Below are 15,865 nucleotides of genomic sequence, written 5' to 3' on the forward strand. Positions count from 1 at the left end.
TATATATATATATATATTGTTTTATTTTCTTTAAATAATTAAATTCTTCAAAATTTCATATCCCTAATCCTATTTATGTTACCTTATAAATAGAATTTACTCTCATTTATTACATTAATTATGAAATATATTTTCATGAGATATTTCTTATTATCATCTCTCAACGTATTTAAGTATCATTCTGCACATACCTCTTTGACCCTTTTTCCCATTCACCAACATCGGAACATAATGGCTTCATCACGAGGCTACGACGGCATCCATCGGACTCTCGGTAATCATGAAGATCAAGAGAAAAATAAATTATCGAATAATGAAGCCTACAGTGGAGATTCATATAGCTCGACTGTCCAAGGATTGACAACCACCACAAAACTAAGAACGATGCTCGAGTTAGCAGCACAAAAGCATGCCTTCTCTGAGCGTAAACGTAGAAAACGAATCAACAACCATTACGACTCACTTCGACAGTTCTTCCCTAGACTACTCAAGGTACGTACATAATACACATCTATGTACAAACCTCTAGCGTGTAACTCAGTTGGCAAAGAGGTTGGACGACTCTGGCCAAATACAACGTAGGTCATGGATTCGATCCCTGTCAACATCCACAGTTGAGTGAGCAAAAAGATACCCCTCACGTTAAAGGCCTGGAGACGGGTTTCATATGATATCAATTGGAGTTGTTATCAACTTTTGTCTAAATATATGCAGCTGACAAAAACAATGCAATACGAGAATTCTAAAATGTCACAAAAACTGTCATTTTATTTTTGATAAAAAAGACTTTTATTATTAATGAAAAGATCAATAATAGGTATGTAATTTTTCCAATTACCCTTATCTTGCTATGGAACAAGCATGTCATCCAAAAGCAATAAGAGATTAAAGGGTTTTTGGCCTAGCGGTATCGTAGTTCTAGACCTCCTAGGTGGTAAGGGGTTCAAACCTCACCAAAGGTGAGGAGGATGTGTAAGTTTATTTGTTACATTTATCGTATATAAATATTATATACTTCAAAAAAAAGCAATAAGGGTACATTTGTAATTTAGAGTAAGTCATATTTTAAGGTGTTATGATGTAAGAGCATCTGGAACATATATGTTAAATTTTCTTTATTTTAGAGCATTTTGAACATATGTGTCAATTTAGAATAAGGGGCTATTTACCAAGTTTACCTGGGTAAAATCTTAACGGTAAATTCAATACTATCACTTACTTATCAGGTAAGATTTTAGTCCACGAAAAGGTATTGTATGCAACACTTTACATGGTAAATGTTAAACATGGTAAGAGTTGTTTTCCTCACTTACCAGGTAAAATTATCGTCCTTGTCTTTGGTCTTACCGAGTAAGACTCTCGTCCTTGCCTTTAACCCTTATGGAGGAAGATTTTTAATTCTTACCATATTTATTCGGTAAGATAATATAACTTGATAAACACTTAGCTCCTAAGTCTATTAAAGCAAAGATTTCAAAAATTGAATAGAATAGAATAGCTGTTGGGATCTAAAAACATGTTTTGCAGACTGATAAGGCTTCGGTGCTAACAGAGACTGTGCGTCGTTTAAAAGAGCTGAAAAACATGGTTGTCGACGTGTCCCAATCGCATGACGACGGAGGACGGTGTTCCGGAAACGGATCACAACGATCATTTTTTATACCCGACGAGAACGATGAAATGACTGTCAGATATTGTGGTAGTGGCAATAATAAAACCGTCCGAGTAATAATTTGTTGCGAAGACAGGCCAGGTCTGATTCAGGATATGACGGAGACGATTCAATCAGTTCATGGGAAGGCGGTGAAGGCCGAGATGGCAACAGTCGGTGGGCGAACAAAGGCAGAGGTGGTGGTGGAGTGGCCGGAATGTGGCGGCGGAGGGGAGGATGATGTTGAATCGTTGAAGAGGGCGTTGAAGGCGGTGGTGGAGAATCGGGTATTGGGTCAAAGTCGGTTAATGGGTAATGGGTGTACTGAACCCGAATTGATTGGGTTGGGTCGGGGGCCCAAAGTATACGATCAAAGGGAAAATAGGCTTGCTGATGGATTAATCATCAGAAGTTAATTATGTAAATATCTAACGGATATTTTATTTAAATAAATATTAAAATTAAAAGTTGATAGACTTTTATGTGTATTAATAAAGTTATATGTATAATATAAGATAAATTGTTATTTTGTTGTTGTGCTAATAAATAGTTTAAGGTGGCGTTTGTCTTTTAAATAGTGCTGAAATCTGAAGTCTGATTTCACTTCTGATTTATAAGAGATGATGTTGAAGTCTGAAATCTAAATCAGTCAGACTGTTTTTTTACGTCTGAAGTCAAAAATTACCCATGTTTGAAAACGAAAATTCTAAATAACCACACTAAAATCTTTCACAGTCCTGCCATTTGTTCGAATCCGCTACTAATGCACCTCAACCATCGAACCCCTAATCTCTTTATCTCTGTCAAAACTTGCTTAATGCTCAATCCAAACTCAATGATTGATTGAAAGCCGATGCAACGATTATATTTTCGACTGTGTTTTTAGATACCTCAACAGAAATGAATCGATATTATTTATTCCCTGCTGCTTGCGTATACACGAATAAGATTTGGGGTTTTAGATTTGTCAACAAGTGGTCACAAATCGCAAAAGGGGAGGAGGCCAAAGGTGGTGATGGTCGAGAAGAAGGAGGTGAGACGAGGAAGATGAAAACTCCAGAGTTTATTTTGGCCTTGAGTTCATACCACCATTAACACCTTCTTCATATTTCTATGATTTATTCCGTTCTTGATGAAAACTCCAGAGTTTATTACGGTCACGTCGTCATGACCCGGGGGGAGAGCACCACAAGGACTTTGTGAGTTCTAGCAATTCTTGGACTTTAGAGATCCATGGAGTTCGTTGAGGGAGATGGAGAAGCTCCTTGCCAAAGAAGGAGACGGTGATGAAGCGTGTTAGAGTCCAAAGAGCGATTAAGAAGATTTAAGTGATTAGGTTATCACTTTTTTGTTCAGAGCAAAATAAGAGTTTTTCAACTCTTATTTAAAAAAATAGTCTGAAAACAAAAACGTCTGACCGATTCAGAATTAAGAGGTATTAAGTGAGTTTTTTCAAAAAATAAACAAGTCCTAAATGTTGAGAATTTTTTTTTTTTTCTTTAGTCTATATTTTTGTCGGATTAAAATAACTATGGAATGAATGATTTTGAATTTCTTTTAAATATCAATTTAAAGGTTTTTTAAAATTAAAAAAAAAGGTAATAAATAAATGCCCTTTAATAAATAAATGCCCTTTATTAAACGGAAGATTTGAATACATAAAAACACACTCAATATACAAATAAAGTTCAAAATTACAAATGTTTGATACTTAAAAAAAGGCAAATTATATGGAAAAATAACGTACTTTAACTTGATTTCTATTTTGGATAACGTACTATTAAAACTTTTATTTTGATATTTAAGATATAAAGTTTTAAACATTTAAGTACCCAGGTAACTGGTTGAAGCACTAATCGGTTACCATGCTGATATGGCGAGTGATGAGATAAAATTGGATTGAATAGCAAATAATACTGAGTTGGATTTCACATCAGCATGGTAACCGGTGTAACCAGTTAATGTTTTAACCATTACCCGGGTACTTAAATGTTTAAAACTTTAAATCTTAGATATCAAAATAGAAGTTTTAAAAGTACGTTAACCAAAATATGAATCAAGTTATTTTTTTAAACAATTTGAAAAAACTAACACAAAAACAAATGCTTGTTTCATGGAATCTTTACAAACCTAGTAATAAGACAAACTGCTAGGGTTGTAGAGGAGTAGATTACGTTTTCAGTAAAACGTTTATGTTATGGTTCTAAAATTAAGTGTGGGTTATAATTTATGACGACAAAAATAGAAATGAATTATAAATTTACTTTATTAGTTAATTAAATATTTAAAAGTCAGCAAAATTTGCATACTTGATATAGTAACATCAACCGAATTAAATCTATGCCAATTCAATTGGTACGACCGATTACCATGTTGGCTGGTTTTTCTTTTGATACAAAATAAATCTATACCAATTCAATCTATACTTGTATGCATCTTAAATGGAACATTTGTATATATTAAAAGGGGAAGAGAGTACCAAAATGTTGAAAGGCTCTTGAATGAATACCTTTCCAAGACTACACAATACATACACATACACATACACATACACATACACATACACATACACATACACATACACATACACCTACACCTACACCTACACCTACACCCACTCAAACCTTTATTCCCCCTCTCTCTACTTAACCCTCTTCAAAGAGCCTTCTACCTTTTTACTGTTTTGGTAAACTATACTTTTCATCCCTATAGTTTGTTGAAAATTGCTATTTTCATCCCTATGCTTTCAAAATAACGGTTTTTGTCCCTATGGTTTACTGACATAGTTGGCCTCGGGAACAAAAACAACACTGAATTGCAAACCATAGGAACGGAAGTCGGAATTTTTAACAAACCAGAGGAACGAATGGTTGTTTACTCTTTTTCAGTTGGATTTTCCTCGAGTCGTTGATTTTGGTTTCGAGTTTGGGTTAATAGCCTGCCCTCCTAATCTATCCAACTTGTTGGTTACCCTACCACTATTATAACTACAATCTAAGTTTCTACATTCCTTACCATTTGTTCTCGAAGCGTACAACTGAGAAAGCCTGGAGTACAACGGGGACGGGAAGGAAGAGGTTGATGAGGTGTCGGAATCTGATGAATTCAAGTTCATGTTTCTTGAGTAATCGTCACCAGAAATATGGTCTTCGATGCCGCTGGTCTCTGTGCTGCAAGAACAGGATTCCGAGAAGAATCCAGAGTTGTCGCTGGAGGAGGATTCCTCCTCCAGACTCCGGTGGTGGACCGGTGGTTCGGAAGTTGGGTGATAAGTGTGAATGTCCCAAGGTTCGGTGGAGAGAGATCTCGCTGCAGATGATGGTGGCGTTCTGTGTTTCCTCGGATCATGGTGGTCGTGGATTAACGAGTTGCGGATTGATCGTGGGGCACGTGGGGAGCACCTGGTGGTTGTGTCAACGAAAAATGGTGTTAGATATTGACCAGAATATTAGTCCTAAAGATAATAAAAGCGGGGAAAGTTCAGATGGCAGCCATAAAATTTTCGAAAGCCTGGAAATTCATGATGAATAATCATGCCTTTTTATTGTGAATAATTTTCATGATGAATATTTATCATGGCATTCATCATGAATAGCTCTCAATATATTTACAGTTTTCATTTGAGCCTGCCACTAATGGAATAATGGATGGCAAGATTAGGGTTTATCTTTTCACAACTTCAATTTCCATTATTAATTTTCTTCTGACTTCACTTTAAATATCCGCACCTCCCATTTTGGAATGATTCTACATTTTTTTGCGACACCTTAAATTAAGATTACCTGTTTGCCCATTATAATCGTTACAAATAAACGATAATATTGTCTTATACCCACAAAACTCCGTTATTTTGTCATTATTTAAGGGTATTAAGGCAATCATAAAAATCTAGAACTTGAATTCATGTCCTGTCATTAAATTCCTCCTGACTCCTAGTACTAGTGGATGAAAGACGTCGTCTGGGCAACCTATTTGCATCAGCTATTTTATTTTTTGAGCTTATTAAAAAAGCCCCATTGGGTTAGCCATAAGCTAAATTATAAGCTATAAGCTAGCTTTTTGAAAAGATAATTCAAGAAGCATTTTAATAAGCGCCAAGGGATTTTTTCCACTTTTTCCCAATTATGTCCCTTATATTTTTCCAATTAACTTCTCAACATTTTCTTTTAGGTCATTTTATATTGTCAACTAGCTTATCAGCTAGTTTTTACATGCAATTTTTCGGCTAACACCTAGCTTATTAACCTACAGCTAGTTTATATGCTAAACTACAAAACATAGCCTAAGACATTAAATTAATAGTCGAAAACACTTTTGTTAACCATGCGCCTAGTCAAAGAATCGCAATTTTCATAGTACTTAAAAGGCAATAACTAGGTGGATCACTTTGGTTTTCCCCTGTTCATACTTCATATGACTCGCATGGTTTAGGAAAAATCTAAACAAAGTGAAATGGCTCGGCTTAAAGAAGCAAAAATGTAGCAAATATAGTGAATGGAAAAAGAAGTATCAACATTACCTCACATATAGAAGCATGTAGGCTCCTTTTGTCAACACGTGTTGAAGATCTACCTCTTTTACCTACATTGTCGATTAGAAGCATAAGATTTTAAATAATGTGACTCCATAATAGCATATTACAAATCAATGTGGTCTCCAAGGGAAGAAAAGAGGTAGTATAAGACAATGACTAAGGGACCGTTTGGTTGGTTTTCCATTAAGTCCTGTATGAATAGACCTGCCTTTGTGGATTAATCTGTCAGTATAGCTTGAGAAGGTCTTTGTTTTGGGAAGGTTGTTACATAGACGAAAGGAGGGTGTTTTTTAAATGGGAGGGGCAGGTTTGGAATTTTTTTGGCTTTCTGCATAAAGCTCCCCCTAGATGCTTATGAATAAGCCACTTTCTATATTCTTAAGTCACTACCAAACAGTCATGTATAGCTGACCGCATAAGTTGTGAGTCCCATTAAGCTCATTAAGCTGCTAACAAACAGGCCCTAAGAAAAGATACTTCCACGTGACAAATTTAAGTGATAAAATTCGTAGATGCAATAATTTGACAGCAATGCATCATTTAAACTAGCCATGGGTCATCATGGAAATGGCCGACCTACTCTTTGGGATAGAGGTCAGGCATGTGTACATCCCACCCCCAAACGGCCAGACCCCACCTCCAGATGAGAATATTCTGGACTCGTTTGGTTTGGTTTGATGTTTTAACGTCGGTCCACAATGTTATCTTGTTATATCATCAGTGAAGAATATTTCTGAACACTTCACAAATAGTCATCCATTTATCCAAATCCATGTGCACAATCAACCATTACAATCATGATAGAACAGAGGGAGCATTTTTTGGGGTATTTAGTTAAATGACCTTCTATGGAAGTCACATTTACAAACTAACCTTCTAATATTTTTTCAAGATTTTACGGGAGCAAGGTGCTTTACACTAGAGGCAAGGTGTTTACACCAGAGAGTTATTTGAAGGTTATAGAGTCAAAAAAAAAGTAAAAGCTCACACTCTTGATCATGGGCTGAACCAGCTTGGAGCCAGAAGTGGCATTGGCTCCCCTCAAACTTCAAAAATTAAAATTTTGATATAGTCCCAAACCTCAATTACCCACCTGAAACTTTATTTATTCATATCAAATTCTTCTTTTTCTTCCTTTATGAATGTCAAGTTTTCTAAAGGTTCTAAAATAAACATGTTACTTTATTGAATACACAAAAAAATTACAATAAATTTCACGTATTATATGGTTACCAACACACATCTTGTATTTATTTGTATAAATATAGGCATGGTTATGTTGTTTAGGTCACCCATATTTTTCAATTCTATTTTACAACTATTTTTAGGACAAGTATTTAATCAGAAAACACATACTTAAAAAGCGTTTTCTCAACCTTAAAATCGTGAATTTTCTTGCATTTTTTCTGGGCACCCCCTAGATAAACTTTCTGGCTCCGCCCCTGATCTTGATTATAAACTCATTTAAGGTCATTTAACTAAATGACCCAACATATTTTCTAGTTAGAAGACAAAATATACATGACATAACAGAGAAGATGAAACTCAGAAAATGTGAGCTTTGGCAATGAAAAACACGAAGCTGAAAACATACCATGCTGTCATCAAACTTGAACCATCGATTCTGAACATTCTTAACGTAGCAAACATAATGACCAGAGACCGCAGCATTCATCATATCTATATGAACCACCAGTCCGTAAAGTCTGTAAATTGGAGACTTATCACTTGTCCCACTGACATAGGGAGCCATGTCTAGAATATCTGGGAAGCGAATTGATTTGTTAAGCTTTCCAAATTTACCAGACTGTAAAACAATGGAAGCATGAAAAGTTAGCCCTATGAAACCAAATTCAGTACCAAAGGCTATACAATTATCTTCTGATGAGAAATGTTACCTCAAACCGTTTCAATGCAATAGTAAGCACATTCGGAGCCTCCAACAATGTCAATTTCTTTTTGGCTTTCTCATAGGATTTGCACCTGGAGCACAAAGTAGTAACAAAATTAGTACAGATGTGCAGCAATTTGAAGAACAAAGCACTTGCCACAACTGCTCGGCCGATTATCTAATGTTAGAAAACTACAATATGGACAAAAACTCTTCTTTCTTTGACTGCTAGAGATGGACAATTTGCAACAAGCAGCATTAGGAAAACGAAAAAAATATGTACAGAAACTGAAGTAACGATTGGATTCATAGCTTCCAGATGATTACCATTAAGCATCATAGAGGTATCATCATTAGCCATGTTCACATAGTGAAAAAATCCAAGTAAAAGGAAAGAATGCGAAGGAAAAGCATATCATAACATAATTCTTCCAGATTGAACCTCAGACATATCTGTATATATATTCCTTACAAAATAGAATCCCCATAGGAAATTGGCATACAACAAAGCCTAAACACAGAAAACAAGAATGATCAAAATTGAATACTGGATCATGAAGTTTCTGAGAATTTAAACGAGGTGAAAAGCAACAGATTATCTTATCCATCACAGTAACAACACAAAAAAAGTTTCTGAGAATGTAAACTAGGTGGAAAGCAACAGATTCTGCATCACACAGTAACAACACAAAAAAAAAATTATTGAAATGCCTGAACCAACCTGCTGCATTTGTACTTGTTTTCACCATCCAGAATCTCAGTACATGTAAATTTATCCAAAGCCTCTTCTAATGTTCGTATATTGCCTTCTATTTCAACAGTGAGATCCATCATCCTCTCATGCCGCTCAGATTTGCCGCCACACTTCATGCAGCTTATCTATAATTCAAAACCATCAACTTTTTATGCAACTCCCGCAAAAAGATGGAGAGGTACAATCACTCTAGTGAATTTTTCGAACTTAATTCTCCAAAACCACGTGGGTTACCTTTGACCGCAAATAACCCCCAAAGGTAAGTCCAATGATAGTTGTTTCTTCTTCTAAAGAGTTTAGAGCATTTTTTCCAGCTTCCTTGATGCAAACTGATTGCAAAGCATCAATAACATACCTGTAAAATCACAAAATAACTGGTTCAGACAGCACAAACAAAAATAAAATATTGTGGAAACTCGAAGAAATGCATAAGTTCTTCCATAAGACTTTTAAAAGCAGGAGGCTGCTCACCTTAGAAATTCATGTGCATCTTCTTCTCTCCCATGGCCAAGATTGCTTCCGATGTTTTCAATATGGGTAAGTATGCGAATAGGAGACAGTGGAGAGTTCCGGTTCTTTGCCTTCATAACAAGGCCTTCAAACTCACATGTCAAGCACCATCCTCTCTTATCACCTATCAAAGATAGCAATAGATTTTTTACTAATAGTTTAGTGAAGCATTGAGGTCAAAGATGAGTGACTTCTAATGCACGATAACATACATGCTTTGGAATGAATCCCTTCGAGAAGATAAGCAGTCAGAGGCGGGGTATATATTAAGCACTGGAGAACAGCATTAGCATAACAGCTGCAGAATATGTCGGGCATTATATGAAAATTATTAAGATAAGAACAAATGAGAACACTGACAAGAACACGAACACCAGTGTCATCATAAAAAACAGTATAATACTAGGGTATATGCCAAAAGTAGACTTCTATAACTCTGTCAACATAACCATTAAATCCTTACACATGAGCTTTTGGTAATATGGCAATTTGTGCAAAGATAAAACTAAAGGAAGCCCAGAACAAAATAAATAGCAAATACAAAAAGCATAATGACAAACCCTACCTGTTTCCACAATTTTTTAGTCCAAAAGGCTGCAGTTCAAACTTTTTCCAATTGTACAGCTTGACAAACATTTCATATGGGAAGAGACCCTGTCGAAATTGTATCAAAATTATCACCTAATAAATCTCAGACTCCACAGTTGAAATTGGAAATAACTTAACCTTCCAAGCCAGACCTTGAAACTGTATCTGTGAGTTGTCTCACTTCCTCCCTCCAATGACCCCTGACTAGACAACTTTGAGGGCTTGACCTGATCAACAACTTTTAATTTTGATGTATTTGATGCACTTCTAACACTTGGATAATTTTCTGTCAACTGGGATGAACAAGTAGTGACCCTATGCTTGTCATTGTTGACCTTCACAGGCTTTATACTATAAGATGCATGTCTACTGGTAAATGTTAAATAAGTATCAGACGCTCTGGATGATGATGAACCTAGTTCCCTAGATTTAGATGTGTGGGAAGTCACGTTCTTGTTACTGAAAAGATCATTTGACCTCTCGGGGCCAGAAGAAGGCAAGCCACCAACGGTTTTATCATCTTTAAGTGTTGAATACCCTGCAGAAGCACGATGAGAAGAAGCACCAGACGGAGGATGACTTGATTCGCTGAACTTCGATGGTGGCAAATCACTGCCAACACCGGCATCCCAGGTCATTGATCTCCTGGACTTGGAACCATCATTGACCTTGTCCTTTGATGAATTGCTATCATCATTAGACTTCCTACTTCCCAACCCAGTTAGACCAGATCCATCTATGACTTTGGAGGCACTAAATCCATTCATAATATTACTATTATAACCACCTTTTGTCCTGTGGCTAGCCATGTAACGATTTGCAGCCTCACAAGAACTGCCTGGTGCACAATCATCATGCTCATCGATATTGGACTTTCTCTTATGAATAGTCCCAACAGAAGAGTTCGTAGAAGGCTCAGAAAGTGAAGACTGATTAGAGCCATCATCAGTCCAAAAGGATGAACTTGAAGTCCCGAGCTGAGCATCTTCATCACTAAGGGTAGATATTTTCTTATTGTTCTTCCCTAAGACAGTTGATTTTCTTGCAGAGCTGACCAAAGTCCGGAATGCTGGTTTCACCGTCTCACTGTTCTCAAAGGTAACGCCCGCAGAAACTTTTGTAGGGGGAGAGAAAAGAGAATGTCCCTCATATGACAAGGGGGGATTTGATTCAGATGTAGAATTTGTACCCTGCCGATGAGCAAGGGATTCAACTCCAACATCATCCTTGTGATGTGAATTTTCTGGGAATCTCTCAGCTGGTATAGCAGTTTGCTTCACTTCGGTACCAAAGTCATCACTCCGATCTTTACAATCCCCTTGCCTGTAAGAGCTGCCTCCCACATCGCTGATTGGAGTCACAGAAACATAAGGACGGCACTCATATTTGTGACCTTGTCTCCAATGAATAATTTGACAATTGCCAGAACTGAAATTAAAATGTAAAATGATATGTGTTAATGTTATGCTGGACTGCTGAATTTTGTCACTTTCCAGGGAAAAAAGGATATTTGCAAGGTCACTCGTACAAAATATTGATGTCTTTAGATGCAAAAACTAGCAAGTACAACATACAAAAATAAATAAACAAATATAAATAGAAAATAAAAATCGTAGCAATTCTACTCCTTTTTGCCTCCAATTTTAATTTGTCACAACTCACAATAACAAAAACACAATTCACATATACCTATTCTTCAGCATATGAACAATGAAATACAATAGACAAAAGTTAGTGAATTATTCCATCGATTGAGCACATCCAGTTTCTAGCAATGGAATCCATTAAAATAGCTAAAATCATTCAATTTGGCTCCCAAATAGAACAAGAACCAACACACTGAAGTAGTATTCTCTATCTTAACTAAAATAGATACCCTGGTAGCAACAAATTTGGTACTAACATTGTCCTAGATGCTATGTTTCTTCTTCTGAAAAATGAACCATCCTCAATGGGGTGGAAGAATTTTGTTATCAATTCAAGGCTTCAAGTAGCATTCACATGCATGACATGCAAGTTCCATCTGGAAATAAAGTAATTATGAACAAGTTATGGAGCATAATAGAAGTGGTAAAGATATTTTAAGCATGTCCCGTTTTAGTCCCTCAACATGTCCCATTTTACCAAAGCATGTTCCTCTAATCTTCATGTATAAAGTTATTCTAGCTATGATTTCCCCACACAAGGCTGGACTGAGTGTGTGCAGTGACATATGAAAAGATTCAACATTGATGAGTATTGAGAAGACTTCACCACTAGGTTATCAGGTTAGTCTCCTACACACTGATTTTCAAGTTGTAAATCGAAATATTCTGAACTTTAATCATACCAACCTTCATTTGTCCAGCAAGTTTTGAACAACATAAGGAATTTTCTAGAACACCACAACCCCACCTTTCCCATAGGAAACTAGTTAAAGCAAAGACAGAAACATGTTAGCAAAAATCCATGTACAGAATACTCAATGTTAGAGATGGAGTTGATAAAGATATTATAAATTCCATTATGGGGAAACAGCTTTAAAACAGGTAAAGTTCATGTTAGTACAGGTATTCCCTGAATATATTTGATAGGAAAATGCACCTAGTGATTTTCTCCAAACATAAAAGGTAAACATTGAAACTAGTAAAGTTCATGTTAGTACATGTATTCCCTGAATATATTTGATAGGATGCACCTAGTGATTTTCTCCCAACATAAAAGGTGAACTCCCAATTGATTAACTAATCTATAATAATATAAAAATGTACACATAAATTTATCACAAGTAATGAGAAATAGAAAGTTACAACCATGCCTCCCTAAAAAACAATCAACTCTATTACAGTGTTATAACTTATAATGTCTAAAACCAAACCAAACCAGTAAATCCCACACAAAGTAGAGAGGGTAGGATGTACATAGACCTTAGCTAACCCAATAAGTAGAGAGTTGGTTTCGTGAAGACCGGGCTTGTAAATGACAGCTACCACATGTGATATGAATAGGGATGCATCCTCTAGCATTGTCTAGTAAGTTATTGAACTACCCTATTTCCACGCCATACTGCTCTCTTAAAAGAAACCTCGTAGCTAATTCCTCTTATATTTAAAAGGCATAATGTTGCATTTACAGAAAAATAGAACTTTCAAGCGTTAACACAGGCTAAAATAGTTGAAGCCTTGATGGATAACATTGGCAACTTAGCACAAAAATACATGATATTGACTAAAGCCATGTAATAAGGAGAATTTCATAGTCACTAAATTAAGCAGAAATCCTTGCTTCGTTAAAGCTTGTGACCTACTGTGAGGTCCCATGTGCCCACGATGGATGTTAAAGATGCTTGTCAAATTGCACACAGGTTAATTAGTGTCATGAAAGACAATAATGTCTTCATTTATATACCGTTAAAATATCTTCGTTTATTAACTTGACTGAATCAATCTGACTGCGAAACCAAAAGTATCTGCATGAACCTATTCACCAAGCAATCAGAACATATTTAGCAGTATCACTAATTCTCTAGCATTTTACACACATTAATGGAGCATGTCTTGTAATAATAGGGAGAACAGTCACAACAATCCAAATTATCATTCCGTAATACAGCATTGCAGAATGGTCATTTCACAATTAGATTTATACATTCAGAATCGGAAAAGGAATATAGTAGCTTAGAAGGAATTAACAAAGTTCAAGCTGTGTGCCAGTTTTTGCCAATTATAGGGAAAGTTTTACTGATCTGGTGAGCTGGCACACAGGAAAGTACATGTAGAGTACCCGCTTCACAGATGACCTTTAGCAATTAACATTGCGTTATTTTAGTGCATCAGATCACTGGATGGACCATTGGAACATCGCCGTGCATCAACTCTTAACATGTCAGCAAGACAAGTAGACAACCAGCGTACTCTAAAGATGACACAACCCCTGGACCCCATGCCCTTATCAGATAGCTCTGTATTTTAGGTTATTTTAAACACCAACCAGAAAGTAATCGTCCATTTACATGTTTGTTTTGAGCCATCAAAACTATTTTAACGACTTATAAAGCAAGTTACAAGAAAAAAAATTCTCGCAAATTGACTTTTCTTTCTTACAAGTTTCATTTGTCTTCTCGACAGGGATTAGGCACAAAAATTAAAATGAAAAGAGGGATCATTTATTTCACACTCTAGAAGTCCGAATTAATTAACCTTACCAGTAACGAACGGCTTTGCACTTGGCACAACGCGTGGTGGTGGGACAAAAGCAAACAGCACACTTGTATTGCGGTTTTAGCGGTGAACCCAACGGAGCTGAAGCGGAAGGTGAAACCGAAGCCCTGGCAGAGGGTGTACCATTGGCAGTGTAAAAGTACGTTTCTCTAGCCTCAAACTCAAACTCAACCCTAGCTGACTCCTCGGAAGCCGAAGCCAGTAGCCATTTAACCTCCTCCCTCCTCGCCACCAAATGCCGCCATTTCCGACGGACAATGAACACGATCACCGGCAAAACTACAACTACAACCACAAGGAACACCAGGGAGGAAAACCCTAGATCCCCTCTAACAAGCATTTACACGCATCTAGCAAAACAACAATAAAACCCTAATTCCAATGCAAACATAGAGAAATTCCTCAATTACAAGACAGCGTCTCATAAAATGAAACCTTCAAATCGATCAAATGCACTCATTTTTCGACAAAATTGATGCTTACGATGCCGATTTGGATTCATATACAAGAATCTAGAGATATATAATGATCTTCCGAGTGAGTTCTTGGTAGATTCCGTGAAGATTTTGCAGATCGAGATTTTAGGAGAATATTTAGTACGTTAAAATACGAAAGAAACGAATTCTTTTTTTAGGCATCGAGAGACGTGAATTCTCAGCTCATCTTATATTCCCGACCCGAAACCCGCCAAAGATCCGAATTTTCAAACCAAAAATACTCTCTATTTAAAGTTTAAACAAAATAGTAAATTACAATTTTAGTCCATGTGGTTTGTTAATAATTTATGTTGTTGTCCCTGTAGTTTAGAAATTATCATTTTTATCCCTATAATTTGTAATTGAATACGATATTGGGATTTTTTTTTTTCCGAAACGCAATTGGTTTCTAAGATCACTTCCAGCTCTGGGTTTTTTATTAGTTAGTCCTGGTAAATGCCTTAGGCGACGCATTTTTTTGAAAGGAGGACCTTGATAACATGACATAAAGACTTCTTATTTATATTTAAAAATTAATTCTTATTGATGAAATTTCATTCTACAAAATAAACCTAAAGTAAATATGAACTAAATTCAAAATAAAGCGAAATTTATTGAAGTATTATTCTATTAAAGAATAATGAGATGGGTTTGTATTTTTGTCCAAATTCCTACTTTTAAGCAGTGACGGACCTACAGTAGAGCATACGGTGGCACGTGCTACCGTATTATTTCTCCGTCGAAGGGTAAAAAAATTAGGTTCGTGAAATGTGCAACTGTATTATTTCGTCGTGTATCACTGTATGTATTTTGAAATTACAATGAAAACAAGTTTTATTTGATAGAGTTGGTTTGCAAGGCTTTTATTCTACCTTAGACCCAAGTTCAAATCATGTTAGTGTCATTTTCTTAGTCAAATAGTGTCATCGTTTGAAAAAAAATTGTATATTTGTTTCTTATGGTCAAATGGTGTTATCGTTGAAATTATTTCCCTTTTTTTTTATAGTCAAACGTTACTATTGTTTGAAAAATTTATGGGTTTCTCCCTGCTTTTAAGTATAAGGGACAACAACCGTAAAAAAAATTAAATCATAGGGACCAGAACAACAATAAATTATAAGATTAAAAATAAAAATAAAATACAAATTATTAGGATGAAAACCAGGGGCGGAACCCCATAGGGGCCTTTGGGGGCCATGGCCCCCCCGCTTTTCTACTTAAATACTATAACTAAGCTATTAAAAACATATACATTAAGTAGC

The 15,865-nt window shown here is 36.0% G+C and overlaps 2 protein-coding genes across 3 annotated transcripts; one reads left to right on the forward strand and one right to left on the reverse strand.

Annotated features, from left to right (window-relative positions):
* The first annotated feature begins 231 nt into the window (after positions 1 to 231).
* Positions 232 to 2,067, forward strand: LOC112502642 (transcription factor bHLH131-like). Its single transcript, XM_025106611.1, has 2 exons — positions 232 to 492; positions 1,528 to 2,067. Exons 1-2 carry the CDS (start codon positions 232 to 234, stop codon positions 2,065 to 2,067), a joined length of 801 nt encoding a protein of 266 aa, XP_024962379.1.
* Positions 2,068 to 4,215: 2,148 nt separating this feature from the next.
* On the reverse strand, positions 4,216 to 14,686 carry LOC112502643 (ubiquitin carboxyl-terminal hydrolase 17-like). Of its 2 annotated transcripts, XM_025106613.1 has the most exons (12): positions 14,611 to 14,672; positions 14,112 to 14,499; positions 10,081 to 11,356; positions 9,906 to 9,994; positions 9,553 to 9,638; positions 9,302 to 9,464; positions 9,065 to 9,185; positions 8,798 to 8,955; positions 8,084 to 8,168; positions 7,780 to 7,992; positions 6,171 to 6,232; positions 4,216 to 5,052 (listed from the first exon to the last, which is right to left on the reverse strand). In XM_025106613.1, the coding sequence occupies exons 2-12, from the start codon at positions 14,465 to 14,467 to the stop codon at positions 4,536 to 4,538; spliced, it is 3,126 nt and encodes a 1,041-aa protein (XP_024962381.1). In that variant the 5' UTR covers positions 14,468 to 14,499; positions 14,611 to 14,672; the 3' UTR covers positions 4,216 to 4,535. The 2 variants fall into 2 exon arrangements, with proteins under 2 accessions (XP_024962381.1, XP_024962380.1); XM_025106612.1 differs by having other exon boundaries at positions 14,112 to 14,686.
* Between the last annotated feature and the right edge of the window lie 1,179 nt (positions 14,687 to 15,865).

Source organism: Cynara cardunculus, unplaced genomic scaffold, assembly GCF_001531365.2.
Source record: "Cynara cardunculus var. scolymus isolate 2C unplaced genomic scaffold, CcrdV1 Un_Scaffold_1696, whole genome shotgun sequence".
In the NCBI taxonomy this organism is placed as follows: Eukaryota; Viridiplantae; Streptophyta; class Magnoliopsida; order Asterales; family Asteraceae; genus Cynara; species Cynara cardunculus.

Coding starts and splice junctions, on each gene's coding strand:
- LOC112502642 (XM_025106611.1), top strand. CDS start 232: ATGGCTTCATCACGAGGCTACGACGGCATCCATCGGACTCTCGGTAAT. Junction 493..1,527: donor TCTTCCCTAGACTACTCAAG/GTACGTACATAA, acceptor CATGTTTTGCAG/ACTGATAAGGCTTCGGTGCT.
- LOC112502643 (XM_025106612.1), bottom strand. CDS start 14,467: ATGCTTGTTAGAGGGGATCTAGGGTTTTCCTCCCTGGTGTTCCTTGTG. Junction 7,993..8,083: donor TTGCATTGAAACGGTTTGAG/GTAACATTTCTC, acceptor ATTGTTTTACAG/TCTGGTAAATTTGGAAAGCT. Junction 6,233..7,779: donor TCAAGTTTGATGACAGCATG/GTATGTTTTCAG, acceptor TCGACAATGTAG/GTAAAAGAGGTAGATCTTCA.